Here is a 26,630-nt window from a genome sequence, read left to right as displayed (position 1 = left end):
ATTTACAGACACAATAGACATGTTTAACAGACATGAAATCGTGTTATATTGTAGCCTAGGATCTATGCTGATAAACAAACACATGTCCAGTATTTGAAAGGGTAAGACATCAGACCAGGAATACAGATGCTAATTGACTTAATCATAACCTATCCTGAACTGACAGTAAATCCTTCACTCTCCAACATATGAATAAACACCTTCTACTGAATTTATAAAAGTCTGGTTTCCCCATCAGCCTCCTCTCTGTGCTCCATCTGGTTCTGTGTGTGTCTGACAGTAATGCTGACAGTCTGATCACCTGGAGTGCTGCCTTGTACTCATCTGATCCCAAACTTGAAGACTCCTCTTACTGCTCTGTTCATGTACATACTTGAATGTGTCACACCCACATACATACACGCACAAACACTTCTGTTTGGACCAGTTGATCCTGTTTGGAGTCTCATTACTGGAACTTTCTTCTGTAAGGGTGCATGCATGCCCAAACAGGATTGGAGAAAGGCAGAGGTTTGAAGGAGAGAGGGGGAGTGTGTGTAGATTTGAATGGCGGTTTCAATACAATTTATTTAGCTTGTACAATTACATAAGATTAAACAAAGTAATTTGTGATCAGTCATTACAAAGGACATGCTACCCAAAAGCTACAGGAGTGATAGCGAACATCCATAAACACTGCCTTATATCAACTTTGACCACAATATACAATACCATTTGTTCTAGCATTCAAGTGTAGCGCCCCTCGTGCCTCGTTTTCGGGCATAACTCAAATTAACTAAATGCTAGGGCGCTCTGAGTTCTTTAAAACTAATATTTGCAAAAAGAATGAATATATTTAGAAGCCGTTATTTTATAAGGTCCCAATCTAAATACAAATAATGCATCAGCATCCAACACAATCTTTACATTTAATATATATACACACAATACAATAGAAAAGACAATATCCCTGGCCGTAATTATCCTATTAGACACTAATAGAAAATAATAAACCGAGTCCGTCAAATACCAACTGCAGTCCGGCTCGGGTACGTTGGCCCACACCACGAGATGGCGGCTGCTGTCTGTGGGCAACACGCGGCCCAACCAGGTACCTCGTGGCGTGACGATGGTTGGAAAGTTGAGTAGGTCGACGGTGTCCCGGAGAGTTTGACCAGAGTTCGTTGAGGTCTTTGAATGTCCGTAAGAATGGAAAGGTCTTGAATTTGGCTTTCCACCAAATTTTGTCCTTTTCCAATCCGACGCAGTCCCTTTGTGAATTGTAACTAACCTGCAATGGAGTTGCCTATCCGACAGCTCACCAGTTAGGCTACATGCTAAATATGGTTCCCGAGTTGGCAACATATTTATCCTCGCTAACACTCCGATCAGCACTCAGACCACCCCAAACTCCGATATGAACTCCCCCCTGTTCCCTTCCTTCCAATATATATATCACGACCTCAGGTCAAGGTTCAAACCAATCAACCAATAGGCTGACATTAAACTAAATCTAAATATTAAAAGCGGAAATATTACGTAAAATATATTAAACTTAACAGCATTAGTTTATCTGAACAGAAAAACAATAAACATGTAATATGAAATAAATACTAGCAAGGGGCTACACAAGCCATCTCTGTGATTGGCTAACTCTACTCTGTGACAGTTTGAAACAATACATCTCCATACCAAATGTCCCACAGTTCTTTGATGTTGTATCTCTCCCCAAACCAGTAGATAAGGTCAACTGTCCTTTGTGTGGTTTTCTTCAAACAAGAATTTAATTAACACCAACCATAAAACAGGAAAGGTCAGAGCAGCTGGATCAAATTATCTATCTAAACCTATTCCCTCAGGTCATCCGAACAATACAGTTGAATCCTCATCGTCTCTCCTGAATCCTCAACTGTCTCCCCCCCCCCCCCCCCCCAGGTGGAAAGAACTCTCCCAGGTCACCCAGACTTCCCGTCTCTTGGTCAGGTGTCATAACACTACAGGTGGCTTCTCTACCAAATTGAGTTAAATTAACATTCACTGCATCAAGCTTCTTAACCAACTGTAAACTTCTCCTAAGACACATTGTACATTGTACATATGACCAACATTTCTATCACAGGAGGAGTAGAGGGGGAAAGAGGAGGTAAAGGACACAGGGGGTGAGGACGAGAGAGGGGAGGAGTAGAGGAGGAGAGAGGAGGTAAAGGAGACAGGGGGTGAGGAGGAGAGAGGGGAGGAGTAGAGGAGGAGAGAGGAGGTAAAGGAGACAGGGGGTGAGGAGGAGAGAGGGGAGGAGTAGAGGAGGAGAGAGGAGGTAAAGGAGACAGGGGTTGAGGAGGAGAGGGGGGAGGAGTAGAGGAGGAGAGAGGGGGAGGAATAGGGGAGGAGAGAGGGGGTAAAGGAGACAGCGGGTGAGGAGGAGAGAGGGGAGGATTTGATCCTGGTTATGGCATGTTGTGACTCGCACTTGAGATCCTTTTTCTTAACCAAAATCTTGACGAGAAGGAGAGAGAGAAAAAGATAGAGAATGTCCACTGTGTATATGTGTGAATGTGTTTGTATCAGTGTAGCTACTGTATATGTAAACAGACTGTATGTAAGTGTGAGTGGAGGAGAATGTAGTACACCACTGTGTGGTGTTTGTGTTTGTGTGTGTATGTGTTGACTTGCATATGTGTAAATCAAATCAAAATGTATTTGTATATCCCTTTCATGTTATTTAGCAGATGCTCTTATCCAGAACGACTTACAGTTAGTACAGATTCCCTAACCGCTCGGCCATCTGAACCCCCAACATTTTACAAGCAATGTCACAAATGGCTTCACATATGGCCCTTGGAACTGCCCCTCAACCAACCCAAACTCTCAAGGAAGACAAAGAAAAACTCCCAGAAAAATTCACTGGAGGAGAAAAAATTGAAGAAACCTTGGGAGGGACAATTCAGTGAGGGTTCCCCTCCTCCGGTTGGTGAAAGAGAGGTGCAGAACACAGGCTTAACATAGTCATACAGCAGGGAAGTGTCAATGGGTGATGAAACACCAAAATGTGCTCGTCATGGAAACTGGTTTCCGGTTGGTAACTAGATCCAGCTTTGGCAGACTGTCACAGATCGACGTCCACTGGCGACCAGGTCCAGCGTTGTCCGACCCACGAGCAGCCAGGTGCTGAAAGCTCAACCCCCCCACACCACAGGGGAGGTGTGGAGGGGAGAGGGAGAAAGAGAGGAAGAGGGAGGAAGAGAAAGAAGAGGACAAGAGAGAGAGGGAGGTAGAGAGAGACGTAGAGAGAGGGGAAATTCATTGGGAGCTTGTGCAGAAAGTAGAAAGACTTGGATTTGCTTTATTTATAAATTATTAAATGTTTACAATGTTAGTCTCTTTACTTTATGTAACTGATGGAATGTATTACTTATATAGAAAACTGATATGAATCTCTTCTTCTACAGGCCTCCACTCCTCTGCTGTAGGCTACACAGCATTCCTGCTGATGTCTGATGTCTATCTGTCTGTCAGCCTCTGTTCTGGAGAAACCAAGTTCATGTATGAGGAAATGCAGTTGTTTTGAACTTGACGCTGCCAACAGAAATGATGGTGTTGCCAAGATTTGTAGGTCCCATGAACTCTTAGAAATATGGGTAAATATACAGTAATTATTAAACAAACATGGAAAAATATAGTTTTATTTTAAGCTGTACTTAGGGTGGTGTATATACATTATGTATAATTCACAAAGCAAACCCCTCACTGTTCGGAGTGTTATTACTAGAACTGACTTCTGTAAGAGTACATGCATGATCTAACAGGAGGGGAGAAAGGAAGGGGTTGGAAGGGAGAATGGAGGAGAAGGAGAGAAGGGGAGATATAAGGAGGGGAGGAGGAAAGATTGGGGAGGGGAGATAGGGGAGGTGAGAAGGAGAGATGGGACCACCACCCTTTTCTAACCATTTCTCTTTCTTATCCTTTTCTGTTACGGGGTGGTGGTGGTGGACCCAAGCTCACAACACAGACGAGCGAACTGAGGGATGGTCCAGAGGGGTTTAATGTTGGGGTGCAGAGGGGAATGAAGGTGACGGAAAACAGACAGGACAGGTAGGGTAGGCAGGGTAGGCTGTGCAGGGTAGGCTGTGTAGGGTAAGCTGTGCGGGGTTTGGCAGGGTGTTAAGGTTGGTGATCCGAGGGTAGACGAACCTGTTATCCAGCGATGAATGACGTGAAAACCAGGGTTGATAAACTGCAAGCTGATGGGAGACAGGTGTGGAGACTGAGGCAGTGTGTGTGTGGGTAACTGGGAACCAGAGACCATGGCCACACCCACCACCGGGAGACACAAAAACAACATAAAAACTGCTGCTAGGGGGCAGAGGACATGACATTCTTTCTCTCTCTTTCTCTCTCTTTCTCTCTCTCTCTCTCTCTCTCTCTCTCTCTCTCCCTCTCTCTCTCTCTCTCTCTCTGCGTCTCAATGTCCCCAATCTCCGCTAAATCCTGTATATCAATTATAAAATGTCTACAAAAGCGTTCTCCTCTCGTTTTGGAAACTAATGGAATGTTTTGAAACTGATATGAATCTCTTCTTTCTGAGAAGCAGCCAGTCACTCCTCAACTGTACTCATCACTCCTGCTCATGTCTGATGTCTATCAGTCTGTCTGTTCTGTAGAAACCATGTCAGGTATGAGGAAATGCACTTGTTGTGAACATGTCTCTCCCTGTAACAGATGACAGAGCTCACCTGACCGGTTCAGGTACCAGAGAGGTTGTTTCATCTGAGAACATTTTAGACACAGTTAACCCAGAGATGGACACATGAGACACGTGAGACTGAGGGGAGTTACACTGTCTGTAGGGCTCCCTTACAGCAGGGGTGGAGAGACAAAGGGAAACAGACAAAGAGAGGAAGAGAGAAAAGGGGGAGGAAGACAGAGTAATGAAGCTTAGCACCAGTTCGGTCAGACAGGACTGAACTCTGCACGCTCAGGCCACACACGTTATGTCTCACTACTCACTCCTCCCGCTACCTCTATGCCGGGGCTGTTTGTCCATGCTACCACTGTGAGTGACCCTCAACCTCCCTGTTCAGTTTGTCCATGCTACCACTGTGAGTGACCCTCAACCTCCCTGTTCAGTTTGTCCATGCTACCACTTTGAGTGACCCTCAACCTCCCTGTTTAGTTTGTCCATGCTACCACTGTGAGTGACCCTCAACCTCCCTGTTTAGTGTGTAGAGAGAGGCCTACCCCCAAATCTGAACTTTGGGTAACACGAGGCATATGTAAACAAGGTGACCTGGGCTGACCACCATCATCACCCTCTGTGTCTGCAGTAGACCTCACCATCATCACCCTCTGTGTCTGCAGTAGACCTCACCATCATCACCCTCTGTGTCTGCAGTAGACCTCACCATCATCACCCTCTGTGTGTCTGCAGTAGACCTCACCATCATCACCCTCTGTGTCTGCAGTAGACCTCACCATCATCACCCTCTGTGTCTGCAGTAGACCTCACCATTATCACCCTCTCTGTCTGCAGTAGACCTCACCATCATCACCCTCTGTGTCTGCAGTAGACCTCACCATCATCACCCTCTGTGTCTGCAGTAGACCTCACCATCATCACCCTCTGTGTCTGCAGTAGACCTCACCATCATTACCCTCTGTGTCTGCAGTAGACCTCACCATCATCACCCTCTGTGTCTGCAGTAGACCTCACCATCATCACCCTCTGTGTGTCTGCAGTAGACCTCACCATCATCACCCTCTGTGTCTGCAGTAGACCTCACCATCATCACCCTCTGTGTGTCTGCAGTAGACCTCACCATCATCACCCTCTGTGTCTGCAGTAGACCTCACCATCATCACCCTCTGTGTGTCTGCAGTAGACCTCACCATCATCACCCTCTGTGTCTGCAGTAGACCTCACCATCATCACCCTCTGTGTCTGCAGTAGACCTCACCATCATCACCCTCTGTTTCTGCAGTAGACCTCACCATCATCACCCTCTGTGTCTGCAGTAGACCTCACCATCATCACCCTCTGTGTGTCTGCAGTAGACCTCACCATCATCACCCTCTGTGTCTGCAGTAAACCTCACCATCATCACCCTCTGTGTGTCTACAGTAAACCTGGTTAACGTCACGTCAGCGTCTGAGTGTTGCACTTGGGTTCATTTGAATCAGGTGTGTTGGAGCAGGGAAACATCTTATACACGCAGGACAACGGCCCTCGAGGACCAGGAATGGAGAACCCTGCTGTACAGTATGCTTGTGTTTATAATTTATGTGTCTATAATATCTTAACTTGCCAATAAAGCACTGTGTCCAAACAATGTTTGGATAAAAAGTGAAAGAGATAGAGGGGGAGTGAGAAAGGCAGAGAGACAGAGGGAGGGAAGGATAGAGAGAGAGAGAGAGAGGTAGAGGGGTAAGAAGGAGAGGGAGGGAAGGATAGAGAGTGTTTTCCATTATTGTGTGTGGAAGCAGTAATAAGTGGTTCACAATGCAGCCATGTCCTAGTGCTGCCCCCTAGTGGTGCTACAGGACACTTGTCTCATTGGAACAATGTCAAGACTTTACAAGTGTTAAAAGCAAGATTGTTGGACTATGTGGTTGTGTAGATGTAAAGGCAAGAAGATACACAGCAAGCAGTAGAGAAACAGGTGAAGGAGACTGTGCTGCTACTGAACATCCTGACAGAGAGACAAAGAACATGCTGGAAGATACATTACATTACATTAAATGTATTCATTTAGCAGACGCTTTTATCCAAAGCGACTTCCAAGAGAGAGCTTTACAAAGTGCATAGGTCACTGATAATAATAACAAGATAGCCCCACAGCATTGCGGGTAGTCAAAAACAAGAAGTACACATTGTGAACAACCAAAAAATAGTGCTAAAGGGAAGAAACCATAAGAGCATGTAGTTAAACAAGTTACAATTACACAACATGAATCTCTAAGTGCAAGTGTACCTGTAGGAAAGCAATAAAAATAGGATTAACTAAAATAGAATACAACAGTTTAAATCAGCTACCACTAACCAACAAGAGCAACAGTCTAAGCAAGAGTCATTGTGATCGTTGAGGAAACTAGCATTGGGTTCAGCAAACCATTCCTAAGTACCGTTGTACTCCCGGAACAAGTGCGTCTTGAGCCTTCTCTTGAAGGTGGAGAGACAGTCTGTGTCTCTGATGGAGGTGAGGAGTTGATTCCACCACTGGGGGGCCAGACAGGAGAAGAGCTTGTGTTGGGACCGGGCGGTCTTGAGAGGTGGGACCACCAGGTGGTTGTCTGAAGAAGACCGTAGGTGGCGGGTGGGGGTGTAAGGCTGCAGGAGAGACTTGATGTAGTCGGGCGCAGTCCCGTTCACAGCTCGGAAGGTCAGTACCAGGGTCTTGAATCTGATGCGGGCCGTTACGGGTAGCCAGTGGAGGGAGATGAGCAGCGGGGTAATGTGGGAGCGTCTGGGTAGATTGTAGACCAGGCGGGCCGCTGCGTTCTGAATCCTCTGAAGAGGGCGGGTTGCGCATGATGGGAGACCGGCGAGCAGCGAGTTGCAGTAGTCCAACTTGGAGAGGACAAGTGCTTGGACAAGCAGCTGGGTGGAGTGCTCAGACAGGTATCTCCTGATCTTCCGGATGTTGTAGAGGGTGAATCTACATAGATAGCTATACAAGATACATAGCAAGCAGTAGAGAAACAGGTGAAGTACACTGTGCTGCAACAGAACATCCTGACAGAGAGACAAAGAACATGCTGGAAGATACACAGCAAGCAGAAGCACCAAACACAAGTGGAAGAGGAGTGAAGGACCATCAGCACTCATAAACAGCCTTATTCTGATATAGTGAGGGCTTTGATCCAGACTAGATGAATGCTGTCTTACCCGGGGGCTATTGCACAAAAGTAGAATAAAGATATCCAGGTTAACTGAAAAGGCGCAGCTTGACTTAGTGTTATCCGCTCATCGCGGCTGAATCGGTTGCACGTTTGCCAAGCCAGGATGAGAAGGTGCCGCTATGTCAATCCAGGTGTACATAGTTGGGATAAGTGCACCTTGACAGATTTCTTAAATAGACCACGGTATCGATCACAAATTCACTGATGCAGAAATGGAGAAGACGCGTGTAGCATATTTTTCTCCCGCTGAGCAGCAATTATTAATGACAATTTATGAAGAAGTGAAGCATATAATATGCAAAAAGGGTAATACAGCAGCCGTTATTAAACAGCGAGAACAAGCCTGGCAGACAATCGCTGACCGACTGAATGCGTAAGGATTTTAAAATATCTATGTAGCCCCTTGCTAGTATTTATTTCATTTTACATTTGTTTATTGTTTTTCTGTTCAGATATACCAATGCTGTTAAGTTTCATATATTTGTAATATTTCCGCTGTTCATATTTGGATTTCATTTAAATGGCATCTTATTGGTTGATTAGTTTGACCCTTGACCTGATGTCGGGATATATATTGGGATGGAGGGAAGCGGAAGGGGAGACGGTGGAGAATATATCGGGGTTTGGGGTGGTATGAGTGTTGATCGGAGCGTTAGCAAGGATAACTGTGTTGCCAACTCGGGAACCATATTTTGCATGTAGCCTAACTGGTGAGCTGTCGGATAGGCAACTCCGTGGTTACGAGTCATACCAGGGACTACATCAGACGCGAGGAGGACCGGAGTTGACGGATAGCCAAATCCAGGAGGTCTTCCATTCTTTTCTATATCACCAAATCTCCGACGAACTCTGCCAAGGTTCTCTGGGACACCGTCAACCTGCTTGCTCAGCCCTTTGACCATCGCCGCGCCACGAGGTGGCTGGTTGTGCTGCGTCTTACCCACGGACAGCAGCCGCCATCTTAGGCTGTGGAACAACGTGCCCGAGCCGAACACCAGTTGGCATGTGACGGACTGAGGGGTATTATCTGCTATCCGTAGTAGGCTAATTACGGCCAGTGTTACCGTCATCTAAATTGTAATGTCTTATATATATTAAATGTAAATATGTGTGTTTGTTAAGTTGAATGCGTATGCATTATTTGTTGAAGAACTCAGGGCGCCCTTGCTAGAGTTAAGCCCGAACACGAGGCACGAGGGGCGCTACATCTACTTTGAACGTTGTACACTGTTTTAATTGCTTTTAATATGTTTGTTTTATGTGTTGGTTGTATTGCTGAAGGCCTAGCTGTGTTTATCTGCTAAATGTGCTGGTTTTACTGTAAAGTGTCTTTGAGTAGTCTAGGCACTAGGCTATATAAATAAGTTATTATTATTTATAACAGAATTTTGTCCCTCAAAAGTCAGCAGAGGGAATTCATGTTCCTTGGGAATTTATATTATGTACAACCATATGCACAAATCTCTATAAACTGTGTCTAATTCTAAATATCTTTCTACAATTAATGTTCATACAGAACAAACATGACTGGACAAAAGCGAACTTGGCAACAAGTCAAAATAAAATACAAAAACATTTTGCAGTCTGGTAAGTGCCTCAACAGTTTGCAAATTTTATGTAGAAATTAGATGCCTGCTCACATATTTAATCTAAACTGATTTTAGCAGTGAAGAAGAAGACTCATTTGTCTGGCACTGGGGGAGGGCCACCAGCTCCAGGCTTCACCCCAGCAGAGGAATTGTCCCTTGTGTTAAATAAAGGAAGGCCTGTGATGGAAGGGATTCAGGGTGGGACAGCTACTGACTGTGTTCCACCTACAGAAACTGCCCTCCTCATACATGGTACATTTTCCAGTACTGCATATCAAACACAATCATTCATTTATACGGGTATATGTGGACAGTCTGACCTTGTTTTTTACTTTCAGTGTCCGGCGACACAGTTACACTCCTGCCACCAGACGAAGATCCAGTGAGTATTATTCGTTAAAAGCACAAAGCTTGGCACATCGTGTCAATACAAATTATATTCAATATGGCAGGGGGAAGGAACTTCTGCAGTATGGGAAGGGGCTTCTTCAGATGATGACGAGGAGACTGTGTCCCTGGACTCCAGAAGGCCTGAGGTATCATGTCAATTGTATGGAAATGCATATTATTCTTTGATCCAGAAGGGCAATTTGTATAAAGCAAGAAGACATCACATGAGAATACAACACAAACCACACAACAATTAACACAATAAAAGTATTTTATATAGCATTCATATTTGTAACAGGATCCAGACAGAGTACAGCCTGACAGCCAGCTTGGCAACATAGTAAGTATGGGCTCTAAAGTAAATCTAAATGATACAAAATTCCTGCTGTGTTAATCAATGGGTGGTTTACAGAATTCACAAACTGTCAGATGTCTGTACAGTCAACATCTCAAAAAACGAATTGAGCTGGCAGATACACAGGTTGCCCTCAAGAAAAGGAGTCTCCATGATCTGGACCTTGGTATTGAAATAAAGAAAAAGAAACTGAGGAAACTGGATCTGGAGATAAAGAAACTAGAAAAAGAAGTAAATGACTTCAATCCATACTTCAAGCATATCTGTAAAACAATGTATTAATTATGTTTTTCTCCCCAGCTCTCCTAAGGACAAGACAATAAAATCTGTCATCTAAAATAATTGATGTATTGGTCTCTAACTAGCCTGCCATTGATGTCATCTGGGAATATAGCTGCATTGTCCCACTCAATCTCTGGTGCCAGTGCAGGACCCCTTTCCCTCCTCAGACAGGCAACATTGTGTAGGACAGTGCAGGCTACAGTGATGTCACATGCCCTGTCTGGGGTGACCCTCAGATGGTGGAGACACTGAAAACGGGATTTGAGAAGGCCAAATGCCATTTCAATTCGGGATCTTGTTCTTGCATGGGCAAGATTGTATCCTTGTTGCGCTGCTGTCTGAGGGTCTGCTAGGGGAGTGAGAAGGTATGTCTCACAGGCGTAACTCTTGTCTCCCAGAAGAACGCCAGAGAATTCACCTGAGAATACAAAATGTAATCATTACAACTACACAAACACAATTGCGTCAAATGGTTTACTTATCACCGAAATGTGTGTGGCCTACCTTGTGATAGTCGCTGGCAAATGGTACTCGACCTAAAAGCCCGGGAGTCATGGACAGACAAAGGCCACTTTGCCTCCACATTAGTAAAGATGCAGGTAGCATCACAGATCATCTGAAAAGTGATGTTGCCTGTTCAGTACACATTTAATGCACAAAATACATTTTGGCTAGTTGACAGTAGAGCTAATTAAATCATTTTTACCTGAACATTGATACTGTGGAAGGATTTTCTGTTGACTCATGGGCCCCTGAGGGGCGTTTAATGCGGATGTGTGTGCAGTCCAGCGCACCAATGACATTAGGGAAACTTGTAACACAAAATAGTCTGAGTATCTGGTGACTGTTCTAAAGTAACGATTTTTTGTAATCTATAATTCATGTTACCTGCAATCTTGTGGAAATCCTCTTTGATGTAGCACGTTCTTCTGTGGCCAGGGAAGGTGATGAAGATGTGTGCCAAGGACTTCAGTGCCAAACACACACTTCTGACCGTTCGGCAAATAGTACCTTTATTTACCGTCTCGGCATCTCCCACGGCATATGAAAACAAGCCACTTGCAAAAAGCGCAGTGCCACACAGACCATCTGTGGGATGGTAAGAGCATGGCTTCGCCCTGTGCGGTGTGGAATTTTGGGACCCAGCAGCCTGCACAAATAAAGGATCCCATCTCCAGAAAACCTCTATCTCTCATGCAGGTACTCGTCAGAGAAAGCTAAAGGGTCAGATCTGTCTCGAAACACCCTCTCACGTCTGAAAGCACGTCTCAGTATCAGTGCTTCGTCATCCAACACGTTGTTAAGAAATGGGCATGCCATGGTGCAAGAAAAAACACAGGTCAATAGGACTTTATATAGCCCATCGCCCTCATCACTGACTTTATTGAAACGTTTATTTCGGATCAGAGCGGCAGCTGATTTAACACATGAGACTACAGAATTAATCTTAGCCTGGCTGTTAGCCTGCTCTGGAGCAGACTAGCTGCAAAGAATAAATCTCCATGGTTACTTGGCTGAGTTTAGTTCAACCTGCTTTCGTGCAACCAACTCAAAGCTAAATTCATCCAGGATAACTTGAATATCCCGACTTAATCCCTTATCCTGGTTTCGTGCAATAGCCGTCGGGTTAGTGCTAATTGATATGTTACTATGGTGATTTATCAAAAGTTGCTTCCACGAACCAGAAAGAGGGGCGTTTTTTATCTTAGCCTGAAAATTAGCTCGCTAAACCGCTTAGCGAGCTACGACGAATACCCCCCTGACAAAGGCAGGCCCCCAAGATAATATATTAAACCAGTAGTAGTAGGCTATTATCTTCCTTGCCAGACGGTCAACGTAATATAGAGTTTATTACAAATTTGTATAATTACCATTAACATAATATCATTTTAAAATTAAGCTGTAATTTAATGTGCTCTTGGGGGCCCCCTGGTGGCCATGGGGGCCCCAAGCAGACGCTTAGTTCGCTTATGCCTTGGGCCGGCCCTGGTGTGTGTGATGGTTTTGTTAATTGACTGTCAGATGACATACGTGTGCATGTGAGTGAAGAGAACAAAGGGAGAAGAGTTCCAGCAGCCAATATTAACCATGGCTGTGATGTGTTTGGAATGTGCCTTAAGTATGCTATAAAGTTTGACACAATAAAAGCAATGAGAGATTAATTTTTTAACAAGAATTGTTGTCTTTCTGACACCCGTTCATACTGGCTACTAGGGGTGCAATACCGAACTGGAAAAAAACGAACCGTTCAACCCACTACCCACGGTTCGGTTTTACATGTAAACGCGTTTTTTTGGATCTACGGAAATTTTGGGATATTTTTTTAATTTTTTTAATACAACCGAACACCCACAGAGCAGTGTTGCTTACTTAGCGACTTTCTCGCTATATCTGGCGATCTATTCAAACCCTCCTGGCAACTTTTATGTTGTTGGAGACTTGCTGGTGTTTTAGAGACTCACATGAAAGCCGGATCGCAGTACTGTCCTCAACGAGCAGCGGGTGCTGCCGTGAGCTCCTCCGTCGTCCCAAAGCACTCACAGGCGGTCAGTCTCACTATAGCCTCGCACAGCTCAACTACTTTCCTTACTGAGGAGTTGGCAACACTGCTGGAGGCAGATCATACAAAGGCAGGCACGTGTAAAGTATGCAAACCAGGACTATTCCGGAACCTTTTTTATTGGATATGGCACCTTTGTCACTATGGAAAATGATTTGCCTCCATGAAAAAATTGAATTACTGTTTGTGTAGTGTTCAATGTTGTTATATGTCTTGTTAGTCTTTATCCCCCATTGAAGTTTTACAAAAATCTTGTGTTTGAATTTTCAATGCGTTTTGAGGTGAATTTTTAGGTTACGACAGAGGGGGAGGCACTTCAAGTGACACTTGTGCATATGCTGGTTTAGTAGGCTAGCTGTTAGCCTTGTTTCCCTCGGGGGACATGTCAGACAACAGACAACAAAATGTGCTTAACTTTTTCAAATAAGTCCCACAAGTAGCCTGTGCTGTTTGCAGTGGGGAACCGTCAGGGCCCTCTAGGCCCTCAGAGAGGGCCTAATATATTCTAAAAATACATATTTTAAAAGTAATCTGTTATAATTGTATTTTATCAATCCATAAATTGACAATATTTCTGAAATAAACCCTTCAATCCTGCCCTATTCAGTTTATGTTGTAATGTGAAGAGTTAAAGGAAATAATCCAGTTTTGTCACCCTATCAGAATTTTGCTGCCTCCGTTGTTGGGAGGAAAATGCTATGCAGCTAGCTCTGTGATTGGTGGTCCAGCTATGAATTTTACAGAGGGCCGCTTGATAGAAATTCAATGAAAGACTAATTTCCATTGACAGTAAAATTGGCCAATCATATCTTCCCTCTAAATGGGTGGGCCTTGTTATCGCTAACTTTATGACAAGTTCCGCCCGCTGTGGGAACGGAGAAACGCGATCACAAGCCTAACTAGAGAGCATACAATTTCTGGGGAAATTGTGAGGGTGTGCTTGCGGCTGCCCCAGCTGCCCATAGTCTCCTGGGGCCTCATGTATAAACGTTGCGTACGCACAAAAAGCGTACGCTGGTTTTCACGCACACTTTGTGATGTATAAAGATTTACTTGACGTGAGAATGTGCGGGTCTTCACAGAAACTTTTGAGCAGACGTGAGAATGTGCGGACAGTCCGCAAAGTCTTGTCTGGCTCTGTAACATGGCGAATTCTAACCGAAAAGTGCAGAGGCTCACCAAACATTACAAAATAAAGTTTCTACTAGTACGTTTATGACGTTGACTATTCAAAAAAAATAAAAGTTTGATCATTAATGTGGATGATCACATCAAAATGCCAAAACCCGAAACGGGAAATGCTATATAGCCTTCTGTTTATACCGCCACCACATAATAACTTCTGTTAAACTTGAGGCTGTCAAACGAAAGACAAAATCACTCAGGAAATGCATGTCACGCTAACCCTATAGCTGCCATGCTGTTAGATGCGCCACCTTTGGTTTCTTCATTTAAAGTTTTATATCGGACCATTTCTTCTTAATTTCTGTCCTGGTCCGATTCTCTAAACCCACAGCATTGATGGCCCTATAATAATAATGATAATTTTATTCGTAATGCACTTTACATTTAGCTAAATCTCAAAGTGCTGCAGGTTAAAAACAAGAAAGGGCGCAAATAGTGACAGTTTTCCACTCTGCCGACTTTCTTTTGTCACCAATACCTGATGACAGGCCGCCAAACAGGACACATTTTCTCGTCTCCACCTCTGTTGTCAGAACCTCGATCTCACACTCACCGTATTTCTTCTGTAAAGGCTGCGGCGTTTAATGTTCATTTTTGGTGCGGCGTTTCTTCAAGGAAATATGGAAATTCAGACAACGATATGACCTCAGGAGCGCATTTATAGGCCATCTGCATATTAATTTATGGGAGGAGGCAAGGCGGGGTCAGTGGCTCGTTCACGTGCAGTCAATCTCACGTTGATTGTGATTTATAAAGGAAAGGTGCGCAAGACCTGGCGTACGACCGGTTTTATACATGTGAATATTTCTGTGCGTAGGTACTTTTTGAGTTTTGGCGGTACGCCATCTTCTGGTATGAAAGCTGCGCAATCCTTTATACATGAGGCCCCTGGTTTTGCCCACCTCATGCCCCTCACCCCTACCCATTCAATATGGCACTCCAGTGCAAGGTCGGGGTACAGTCCGACCTCCTCCACGTGCCGCGCAAGCCAGTAGACCAACGAGCTGCCATTGATCCAGACGTGCGGACGACTTTGGTTCTCCATGGTGTGATATGATCCAACATCCAACATCTGCCTGTTATATACTAGATGGCTTCCCGTTTCTTCTTTTTCAAACAATGCAAGGCTAACATCTGCCTGTTTATTTACCACCTGTGTCTGTGTTGTTTTTATTCACAATATTCTCATTGGTTGGCCTTGAAGACAAATAGCTCTATATTATTTCTGAGACACTCGCGTCCTATTTTGTAATTTTACCGCCCTGATCGGCATCATTTGAGTAATGAGGGCAAGCACAGGCTTATTGATTACTTAAAAAACGTAATGTTTCATCATGCAAGATAGAGTAGCCTAGTTAGAGAAGGATTTAGCAGTTTCATTATTACATTAGCCTATTTTATTAATAATTTGTCAGAGTAACCTCAAACCTTTCTTTTGTTTCTTTGACCATACATTTTCTTTGAGGGCTTAGTGGTCTCGGTTTAACATCATTATTTATAGCGACATCATTATTGATAGCGAAGAAGCCTACCGGACATTGTTAGCTCGCAATGTACAAAGAATGCTCCTGCAACAAAGTTGTTAGTAACAATCAGCCAGCTAGACCATATGCTAGACGCCCAGCAGAAGTTTGTAGCTAACAAAGAATGCTCGTACAACAAAGTTGTTTCTTCCCCTGCAAGAGGGAATGGTGATCAGCAACCTCATAGGTGATCAGCAACCTCATAGTTGAATCAAAACGAATACATTTCAAGAGACCTGGATAGTGAAAGATATTTATTACAGAATAATAAATGTACTACAATGTTTGGAGCTTGGACCCCGCGGGGAATTATATAAATCAACGGGCGCCTGCCCATAGCCCGAAGAGAATCCCCCGCGGAGACCAGACACTGGTGGCGGTGGCACATCCGACGACCAATCGAGTCGAAGAAGGAGACAGGAACCGGGTGGTGGAGGGTCGCGCACTTGATGGCATGAACGAACTACACAGGGAGAGAATCGTATTTAAAGGCACGGATCATATGACGCCATGTATTGTAGGCGGGAGCGCTAATCAACCTGAACCCCAGTGACCGCCCGACCCGGGAACGGGGGAAGGTAGGGCGTTCTTAGCGGGGGGAGTGAGTAGTGTAGGCCTATACTACGATTGCGCCCGAGTGCAGGGATCGGTCTTGCCTGACTGAACTTGCGCTATGCTTCATTTGGCAGACCGGTGTAAAAATGGACCTAATCTCTATGACTTAAACGTCATTGGCCAGGTCTCCCAGATTCGTTAAGAAGCTCATAAGAACTTCTTAAGAACGTTCGAAGAGCGTTCTAGAACGCTCTTAGAACGCGCCTAAGAAGCTCTTAGCATTAAGCCAATAAACGTCATTGTATGTTTTTCCCCTTCTCGTCATATTTTCAGGCATTTAGCTTATTCATATTGCATTCATTCATTAATAAAGATCCCCCTTTGAAGCTTATTTTAACAAAGACGTTACCAGCAGTAGCTATCTCAGATGGAATCGCGATTCAAATAATTCCATAGGCTAACTGAAAATATGCCCCCAAAAACGTAAATAAGCTTGACATTTATTTAGGGGAAAATCACTCATTCATAAAAATGTCAGTGGTAGCGATCATTATCAGTAACAAGGCAACATGCGAGATAGCCCTGCTGTGTGGAGAAGCTGCCCCGGTAAATTGTAGGCTTCTACTAGCTACTACTAGACTGTCAGATTGACAAAGTTTAGGCTGTGGCAATGGAGTTCAGGTTAGTAGTCACTAGTCAGATAGTTTCACCTATTGAAATACTTTTTATTGAAGTAAGGGTAGTGCCTTTCTACTGTAAACAGCTGAGATGTTTTTGTTAGCTACTAGACTAGGCTACAGCAATGCAGTGAGCTACACTGGTTTTAAACCACATAATTTCACCCACAAATCGTTTACTTGTAATCTAATGTCATAATAAATCCTACAACGAAAGTTTATTTGGGAGGAATGTTTATTTAGTTTATTAGCCCTACAGGACACCTACCACACACGTTGCCTAAGGAAAGCCGGCAGGATTCTAAGAGACTGTTCCCACCCATCCTTCAGTCTCTTTACCCCGTTGCCTTCTGGCAGGCGTTACCGCAGCATCCGGTCGCGCACACGCAGACTGGACAACAGTTTCTACCCAAGGGCCATCAGGCTTCTGAATGGACACTGATATGGACATTGATTTACTGCACACTCACTTGTACTCTGTCACTTTCAGCTACTGGTTGCACTATCAGTAACATTGCACTACTGTACCTCACTGTATCGCCACCAGGCTCCTGTATGGTTTTTCCCGTCTTGTGATATTTTCAGGCATTTAGCTTACTCATATTGCATTCATTCATTAATAAAGAACCCCCTTTGAAGCTTATTTTAACTACGATGTTACCAGCAGTAGCTATCTCAGATGGAATCGCGATTCAAAGAGTACCATAGGCTAACTGAAAATATGCCCCCAAAAACGTAAATAAGCTTGACATTTATTTAGGGGTAAATCACTCATTCATAAAAATGTCAGTGGTAGCAATCATTGTCAGTAACAAGGCAAAATGCAATATAGCCCTGCTGTGTGGAGAAGCTGCCCCGGTAAATTGTAGGCTACTACTACTACAGTACTAGTCTTGGTAGCGATTGCGTTGGTTGAATTCGATTTAACATTACTTCCGTTGTACGGTCTAGGCTAAAATGAATTGTTTTCATGAACAGATTGACAAGGTTTAGGCTGTAGCAATGGAGTTCAGGTTAGTAGTGACTAGTCAGATAGTTTCACCTATTGAAATACTTTTTATTTAAGTAAGGTCAGTGGCAAACATCTGCCGCCGTTTAACTTCCTACTAGTACTGTGAACAGCTGTGGATATGTTTTTGTTAGCTACTAGACAGTCTAGTAGACTAGGCTACAGCAATGCAGTGAGCTACACTGGTTTGAAACCACAGGTAATGATAATTTCACCCACAAATCGTTTACTTGTAATCTAATGTCATAATAAATCCTACAACGAAAATGTATTTGTGAGGAATGTTTATTTGAACGATTGAAAACAGATGCATCATAGACCGCCGTAGTATGTGTTGCCCGGGCAACAGAGGCTAATGTCATGATGCTAATGCTTCAGTGAAATAGTAGACTACTGTTTCCGAAAGTAGATGTACTTCCTTAATGATATTAGCTTGTATTGTAAAATACACATTACAATTGTGTGTCATAACACGAAGTAAAATGAGCAAATAGTTATCACCCAGGCCTCTTTGCTTGTGGCGTTTCTGCAGCTGCCTTGCAGTAAAGCAGTTAGCCTAGCCATCTCCCAGAAGTAAACGAGCTGCTAAACTAATGTTCTGTAGAGATAGTCACGCGAGTTTTCGTGACGTTGGTGACGTTAGTGGCGTCAGTGACTGTGGCTAGCAAGTTAGCCACCGTTAGCTTCACTTTTCGCCACAAAAATGCAATTTCTACTTAAACCGTGCAATGGAACGTAAATCCCAATACAACCAACGCAATCGCTACCAAGACGAACCTTTTGACATCGCCGTTGTCTATGTAGTCCAAATATTGAGGCATCCTTAGGGGGGCGAAAAGAAACAATAAATAATAATAATAACTAGAGATGGTACAATTTCTTGGGAAATTGTAGGGTGTGCTTGCTTACTTGTGTTGGTTGCAGGGGTCCGTATTTAAATTACATTTCTGTATATTTTATATTAAAATGCATAGCCTACTTATTATTTATAAAGATTACATAGATTTAAAAGCATATTTTTGTTGTTTTACAACTCAAAATACTAAGAGTGAAGAGTAGAATGAAATAGTTGTCTTCTCATTTCCCCTGCAAGAGGGAATGGTGATCAGCAACCTCATAGTTGAATCAAAACGAATACATTTGGCAGACCGGTGTAAAAATTGACCTAATCTCTATGACTTAAACGTCATTGTAAGTTTTTCCATTCTCGTGATATTTTCAGGCATTTAGCCTACTCATATTGCATTAATTCATTAATAAAGAACCCCCTTTGAAATGTATTTTAACAACAACGTTACCAGCAGTAGCTAGCTATCTCAGATGGAATCGCGATTCAAATAGTATCATCTGCTAACTGAAAGTATGCCCCAAAAAACGTAAATAAGCTTGACATTTATTTAGGGGAAAATCACTCATTCATAAGAATGTCAGTGGTAGCGATCATTGTCAGTAACAAGGCAAAATGCGATATAGCCCTGCTATGTGGAGAAGCTGCCCCGGTAGATTATAGGCTACAACTACTACTAGACTGTCTTGGTAGCGATTGCGTTGGTTGAATTCGATTTAACGTTACTTCCATTGTACGGTCTAGGCTGAAATGAATTATTTTCATGAACAGATTGACAAAGTTTAGGCTGTGGCAATGGAGTTCAGGTTAGTAGTCACTAGTCAGATAGTTTTACCAAAACATGTGCCGCCGTTTGACTTCCTACAGTACTGTAAACAGCTGTGGAGATGTTTTTGTTGGCTACAGTAGCCTACTAGGCTACCTAGCCGCTAGCACTGTTCTGTTAGTAGTCTTTACCTAGCCGCTAGCGCTGTTCTGTTAGTTCTAGTCTTTATCTAGCCGCTAACGCTGTTTTGTAAGTAGCCTACAAGGCTACTGTATAGTGTTGCAGTGAGCTACACTAGTTTGAAACCACAGGTAAGGATAATTTCACCCAAAAATCGTTTACTTGTAATATAATGTCATAATAAATCCTACAACGAAAATGTATTGGAGAAGAATGTTTATTTTAACAATTGAAAACAGATGCATCATAGACCGCTGTAGTATGTGTTGCCCGGGCAACAGAGGCTAATGTCATGATGCTAATGCTTCAGTGAAATAGTAGACTACTGTTTCCGAAAGTAGACGTAACTGCTTCCTTATATCAGCTTATATTGTACATTACACTCCACAATTGTGTGTCATATCACAAAATAAAAGTATCTCAAAGTAAAATGAGTAAATAGTTAGCACCCTGGCCTATTTGCTTGTGGTGTTTCTGCTCCTCCCTTGCAGTAAAGCAGTTAGCCTAGCTATCTCCCAGAAGTTAACGAGCTGCTAAACTAATGTTCTGCTAGAGGTATTCACGCGATATTTCGTGACGTTAGTGACGTCAGTAGCGTCAGTGACTGTGGCTAGCAAGTTAGCCACCGTTAGCTTCACTTTTGCCACAAAAACTTAGTTAAAACCTAAACCGTGCAACGGAACATAAATCCCAATAGAACCAACGCAATCGCGACCAAGACGAACCTTTTCACATCGACGTTGTCTATGTAGTCCAAATATTGACTGAGCCTTAGGGGCGCGAAAATAAACAATAATAATAATAATATATATGTGAGATAACAATGGTTTGTGCTCGCCGAAAGGCAGGCACACCCCAATAATATATAAGTGAGATAACAATGGTTTGTGCTTGCCTCGGCAAGCACACCCCAATAAACTAGCTAGCCTGTTCGTTCATTTCACAAGTGAAGCTGCGAGTAACGTTCCCGCTAGTGAGGAGGACATTGTTTCATATTTGTTATGCGCCAATTTTTCTAGGTTAACTTTTAATGAGACGTTGGAGTTAATCGGCAAAGGAAGACCTACACCAGAACTTAATTTTGTGCAGAAAAAAACTAAGCTTTTGAGAGCCTAACTATATGTTATAGTATTGTGCAGAATGACCGGTCAATCTGTAGGTACCAACGCAACGTTATTGTGCACAATTACGTGAGTAGTGTCGCAAGGGCTGGCTCAAATAGTGCTTAAAGACCAACACAATTTCATGTAGGCCTTAATGCTGTGCGCGCTTTATCTTGTGTCGAGTAATTTAGGTCAGAGGGCCAAGGATTAAGAGTCACGGTTCGCTACTGGCTGTTTACATGGTCATGGTCACATGATGACGTTTTTTGGTTAATTTAATCCATGGATGATTGCTGCTTGTAAAAACGATTGTTGCTGTGTTTTTTTTTGTTGGTTTCACACCCATGCAGTGTATGTTCTGAAATTAAAATATACATTGCACTGAAGTACAAGCTGTTTTTTTTTTGTCAGAGAAGCTATGTAGTCAGTGTATTCTTTTGTGTTCAGTTTTTTGGTTTCCTCCAACCCCCGTTTTGAGTTACCGGGTCCACCCCCCTTCTGCGCCTCAGGACCTCCCGCTTCACCGGATATACAGAAAATACACCGGAAATACAGAGAGAACACTGAAATGGTCATGTTGTTTTCTTCTAAAAAAGTAGGTGAAAATGACAGGACAAAACTGTATTTCATTGTTGGGTTTCCATTTAACCATGTTTGTACTTTTGACATTTGATTTTAGATAAATTTAACTGTTTATTCTTTTTTCTCTATTAGATGTCTGAGTTGCTATCTTGAGAATGACAGTTTTATCTGTCGGGTTACCATGGATTGACAATAGTCTGTTGCTTTAAGCCTACTGTACCAATGCCTCCAGTATTAAGTTTGAATAAAAAGCTGTCATGCTAAGATGCTAAAATGTTCTATAAAGTTATTTTATTTTCGTGATTATTATTATTATTGTCTTTATTCGTGTTGTTAAGTATTCACCATGTACTGCCCTGTATTGTACTTACAATTTACCAAAGCAGGTTGTACAGTTTAAACCATAAACTAAAGTAAAGAGTTGGGACTGAAAATATTTGGTCAGCTTGACGTAATATGCATTATTTTGTAATGCTCAAGTTGTGTTTGTAATGTTATATTACAACATGTAATATGTTGTTGCTTTTCACAGTGAAGGTTCTTGTAAATAAAATGTTTTGTAAGCTACAAGACTTAAATGAAGTGTGATATGATTATTATAAAGACATTAATAGAATTTCAATAGTAATAATTTCTATTTACATAATTAGATGCAGCATGTCTTGTATTATACCGGATAAAACAATTAAATTGTTCTCATTTTGTAAGTAAGGAGACTCTTTAGTTGTAAATTACATTCAGTTGACCATAGAGACAGTTAACAGTTAACAATTAAACAAGATAAACATTTAACAACAATATTTACTAACATTATGAGAGAGCAATTATAATAGCAGCTACACCTGCTTGTGATTGGCTTTCTTCTGTGAGAATGTGAGTGTGTGTGTGAGTGTGTGTGTGTGTGTGTGCAGTCATGATCCAAATGAAACACACAATCAAGCCCCAGGTGTGTTGGAACAGGAGTGTGACTTCCCTGAAGACTCAGGTGTTCTTCCTGGACACAGGAGGCTATTCTACCTGGCACAGGGACACTGAGAAATCAAGGTTAACCCCAAACCCTGGACAGAGGGGCTCAGCCTCAGTGAATGTGACGTGAAAGGTGTGCAGATAACCTGTAATCAAACTCATCCCCACCAGAGATGAGCCCAATGAGGGTGGTGTCAGCAGAGAGCAGCGTCATGCCAATGTCCTTCTGCATGTCATTGTTACTCAGTTGTTACTAGTTTTCTCAGGGAGGAGGAGATTAACTTGATGTTTGAGGCCAGAGAAGCACAGCCTTGCTCTATGAACAGACAGCCTGACAGCCTGTAGAAGGTTATCATTACAAGAAGGATTACAAACACTATGGTGACGCGCTCCTAGTTGTACTGCTGCTTTGTTGCTCTAAGTTTTACAAGTGTTGAGAATGTATTTGTTACAATAGATTATTCACAAAGAAAGGTTAATAATAAGTTAACATTAAGATTGACAGTTCATGTGTGAAATACATATGTGGTTTAAAACTGACAGACAGTTAAAATGTCATTGGATTTGGGATTTGTATTGATTGGGACTTCATTAACCAAGATCCACTGATTAAGTGTAATGTACGTGATACATGCAAAGGTTTATGTTTTGGCGCGAAGCCATTTTGTTAATTATTGCTGAGAAAGCACATAGCACACACTGTATTTTAGGCTACTCTTTTATTTCAGTAAAACGTCAAAATAGAAGGAACGTCTCGCTTCGTTATTCATAGAGTCTAAGAAGATAAATGTACAACATTTTTGGTGCCGAAAACCCGAAAAGAAGAACAGAATGACGATGATAACGACGAGAGACCGGCCGGTGTGGAACAACTTGAGAGGTCGAAAAGAAAGCGTCGGACGATAAGGAGTTCCACAACGAGACTGCTGAACCAGATTGACGTTGAGTTACTGAAGGAAGATCGGGATATCGACCGTGTGCGGAATATGTTAGCCTCGTTGTCAGCAAAGGAGGACAGTTTGCTTGAGCTTGACAGCATTGTGGAAGAACACACTTCGCTTGAGGACGTGGAAGCTGAGACAGAACTGGCAGAGGAATACAGAGACCGCGTCATTGAGATGAAGGCGCGAGCTCACCGAGTGATCCGAGATCATGAGACTGTGAGTAACCCACGCCCTGCTCTATGGAGGATTATAGGGGCCAAAACTAAATAAATAAATACTTGGATAAATAAATAATTATATAACACAAAGCTTAAATAAATGACACAAAATATATAAATGTTACATGTATTTGTGTGTGTATATATATATATATGTTCACGTTTTCATGTGTTTACATTTATTCATTTCTACTTACATTTATTCATTTATACTTACATTTATTTATTTATACTTACATTTATTTATTTATACTTACATTAATGTATTTATACTTACAGTGCCCTCCAAAAGTATTGGAACAGTGAGGCGAATTCCTTTATTTTTGCTGTAGACTGAAAACATTTGGGCTTGACATCAAATAATGAACGTGAGACCAGAGATCAACGTTTCAGCTTTTATTTCCAGGTATTTACATCAGGATCTGATGCACAACTAAGAAAATATCACATTTTGTTTGAATCCACCCATTTGTCATGTGAGCAAAAGTATTGGAACAGATATACTTAAAACATATTTAAGTGAATAAGACTTAATATTTAGTTGCAAATCCTTTGCTTTCAATAACTGCAGCAAGTCTGTGACCCATTGACGTCACCAAACTTTTGCATTCTTCCTTTTTGATGCTTTCCCAAGCTTTCACTGCAGCCTCTTTCAGTTGTTGTTTGTTTTGTGGGGTTCCTCCCTTCAGTCTCCTCTTAAGCAGGTAAAATGCATGCTCTATAGGGTTTAAGTCTGGAAATTGACTTGGCCAGTCTAATACCTTCCATTTCTTGCCCCTGATGAACTCCTTTGTTGTTTTGGCAGTGTGTTTTGGGTCGTTATCTTGCTGCATGATGAAGGCTCTGCCAATCAGTTTGGTTGCATCTTTCCTTAAATTGGCAGACAAAATGTTTCTGTAGACTTCCGAGTTCATTTTGCTGCTGCCATCATGTGTTACATCCTCAATGAAGATTAATGAGCCCGTCCTAGAAGAAGCCATGCAAGCCCAAGCCATGACATTACCTCCACCGTGTTTCACAGATGAGCTTGTGTGTTTGGGATCATGAGCAGTTCCTTTCTTTCTCCAAACTTTAGCCTTTCCATCACTTTGGTAAAAGTTAATCTTTGTCTCATCAGTCCATAAAACTTTGTCCCAGAATTTTTGAGGTTTATCTCTGTACTTTTTGGCAAATTCCAGCCTGGCCTTCCTATTCTTCTTGCTAATGAGTGGTTTGCATCTTCTGGTGTAGCCCTTGTACTTTTGTTCATGAAGTCTTCTGCGAACAGTAGATAGTGATACCTTCACTCCTGCCATCTGGAGGTTGTTGCTGATCTCACTAACAGTTGTTTTAGGGTCTTTCTTTACAGCTCTCACAATGTTTCTGTCATCAACTGCTGATGTTTTCCTTGGTCTACCTGTTCGACGTCTGTTACTTAGTACACCAGTAGTTTTTTTCTTCTTCAGGACATTCCAAATGGTTGTACTGGCTATGGCCAATGTTTCTGCAATGGCTCTGATTGATTTTCCATCTTCTCTAAGACTCACAATTGCTTGTTTTTCACCCAAAGACAGCGCTCCGGTTTTCATGTTGTTTTCACCTCTGAATACAGTCTGCATAGACAAAACCTATCTTACCCAATCTGAACCTGAGTGTAGACATTCAGTGGTATTTATTGATTGAATAATGTATGTAATAGGACACACCTGGGCAACAAAACACACCTGTCAGTCATATGTTCCAATACTTTTGCTCACGTGACAAATGGGTGGGTTCGAACAAAAAGGTGATATTTTCTAATTTGTGCATCAGATCCTGATGTAAATACCTGGAAATAAAAGCTGAAACGTTGATCTCTGGTTTCACATTCATCTTTTGATGTCAAGCCCAAATGTTTTCAGTCTACAGCAAAAATAAAGGAATTGGCCTCACTGTTCCAATACTTTTGGAGGGCACTGTACATATATCCACGGTGAAACTTCCTGCAGCAAAATAAATCTGTCGTCCCCCCGTCACAAAGTCAGGGGGCGGGTCAAAGCCTCTGTGGTTCAACTTGAATCGACTGCTTTTGACTATTCCAAGGTGGCAGCACCTTGTGCGGACTCAATGAATGAAATATTGAATGCTACAGTGGTCGAAATGTTGGCGGAAGCTGAAGAGATGGAGGCACCTGCCAGTTCAGTTTTTTTACATCATATTGAGAGCTTCGCTGAAATTATAGGAATGATATTGGCCCTAACTGACACAGACATCAATGAAAATGTGTTCACGATCCTCAGGTAGATGATACAGCATAGGGGTGGGCATATCGATCTTAAGACCGACAGTGGCCGGGTTGGGAAACCCGGCAACTATCGATACCAACGTTGGTATCAATAGCCTGATTGATAGCGTGATAAGATCGATACTTAAGTTTTATTCCACACTGAGTACACAACTCCCTTTACATCATAGTGGTTGTGCAAACACTGTCTAACTTTGCTCAAACTCACTTTGCCCCTCCACTGCTTTTCTAAGCCCAAAGTATCGGTATTGGCAATACTGGCCCTGTATTTACTCCTTGGTATCGGATCTATACCACATCGTGCAGTATCGCACACCCCTAGCAGCTGTAGAGTGAGGCGATAGAGGATCCCTCTAGCTTTAAAAGAGCTTGATCGACTGGTTGAGCCTGCCTGGTGTGTAATACTGTTCATTCACCAATCAGAGGCTTTGACCCGCCCCCTAACTTGGTGACGGGGGGACGACAGATTTATTTTGCTGCAGGAAGTTTCACCGTGGATAAATGTAAGTATAAATACATAAATGTAAGTATAAATAAATAAATGTAAGTATAAATAAATAAATGTAAGTATAAATGAATAAATGTAAGTATAAATGAATAAATGTAAACACTTGAAAACGTAAACATATATATATATATACACACAAATACATGTAACATTTATATATTTTGTGTCATTTATTTAAGCTTTGTGTTATATAATTATTTATTTATCCAAGTATTTATTTATTTAGTTTTGGCCCCTATAATCCTCCATACTGCTC

At 42.4% G+C, this 26,630-nt stretch overlaps 3 protein-coding genes across 12 annotated transcripts in view; 1 reads left to right on the top strand and 2 right to left on the bottom strand.

Annotated features, from left to right (window-relative positions):
• The window catches only part of LOC124471292 (NACHT, LRR and PYD domains-containing protein 12-like), a 1,476,309-nt gene that overhangs the window by 86,331 nt on the left and 1,363,348 nt on the right, over positions 1-26,630 (bottom strand). The window lies entirely within an intron of this gene.
• Positions 1-26,630, bottom strand: part of LOC124471307 (NACHT, LRR and PYD domains-containing protein 6-like) — a 332,215-nt gene that overhangs the window by 85,352 nt on the left and 220,233 nt on the right. The gene's annotated exons all lie outside the window — the stretch shown is intronic.
• On the top strand, positions 7,687-11,008 carry LOC124471380. Of its 4 annotated transcripts, XM_047025872.1 has the most exons (7): positions 7,688-8,245; positions 9,389-9,459; positions 9,537-9,713; positions 9,800-9,843; positions 9,914-9,997; positions 10,150-10,191; positions 10,507-11,007. In XM_047025872.1, the coding sequence occupies exons 1-7, from the start codon at positions 8,085-8,087 to the stop codon at positions 10,513-10,515; spliced, it is 588 nt and encodes a 195-aa protein (XP_046881828.1). In that variant the 5' UTR covers positions 7,688-8,084; the 3' UTR covers positions 10,516-11,007. The 4 variants fall into 4 exon arrangements, 2 of the variants coding, with proteins under 2 accessions (XP_046881827.1, XP_046881828.1); XM_047025871.1 differs by having other exon boundaries at positions 7,687-8,245; positions 10,150-11,008; XR_006956518.1 differs by lacking the exon at positions 7,688-8,245 and adding an exon at positions 8,518-8,892 and having other exon boundaries at positions 10,150-11,007.

The sequence above is a fragment of the Hypomesus transpacificus genome, chromosome 9 (assembly GCF_021917145.1).
Source record: "Hypomesus transpacificus isolate Combined female chromosome 9, fHypTra1, whole genome shotgun sequence".
In the NCBI taxonomy this organism is placed as follows: Eukaryota; Metazoa; Chordata; class Actinopteri; order Osmeriformes; family Osmeridae; genus Hypomesus; species Hypomesus transpacificus.
The sequence above is the reverse complement of the archived record's forward strand: the minus strand, read 5'-3'. Positions and strand labels throughout refer to the sequence as shown.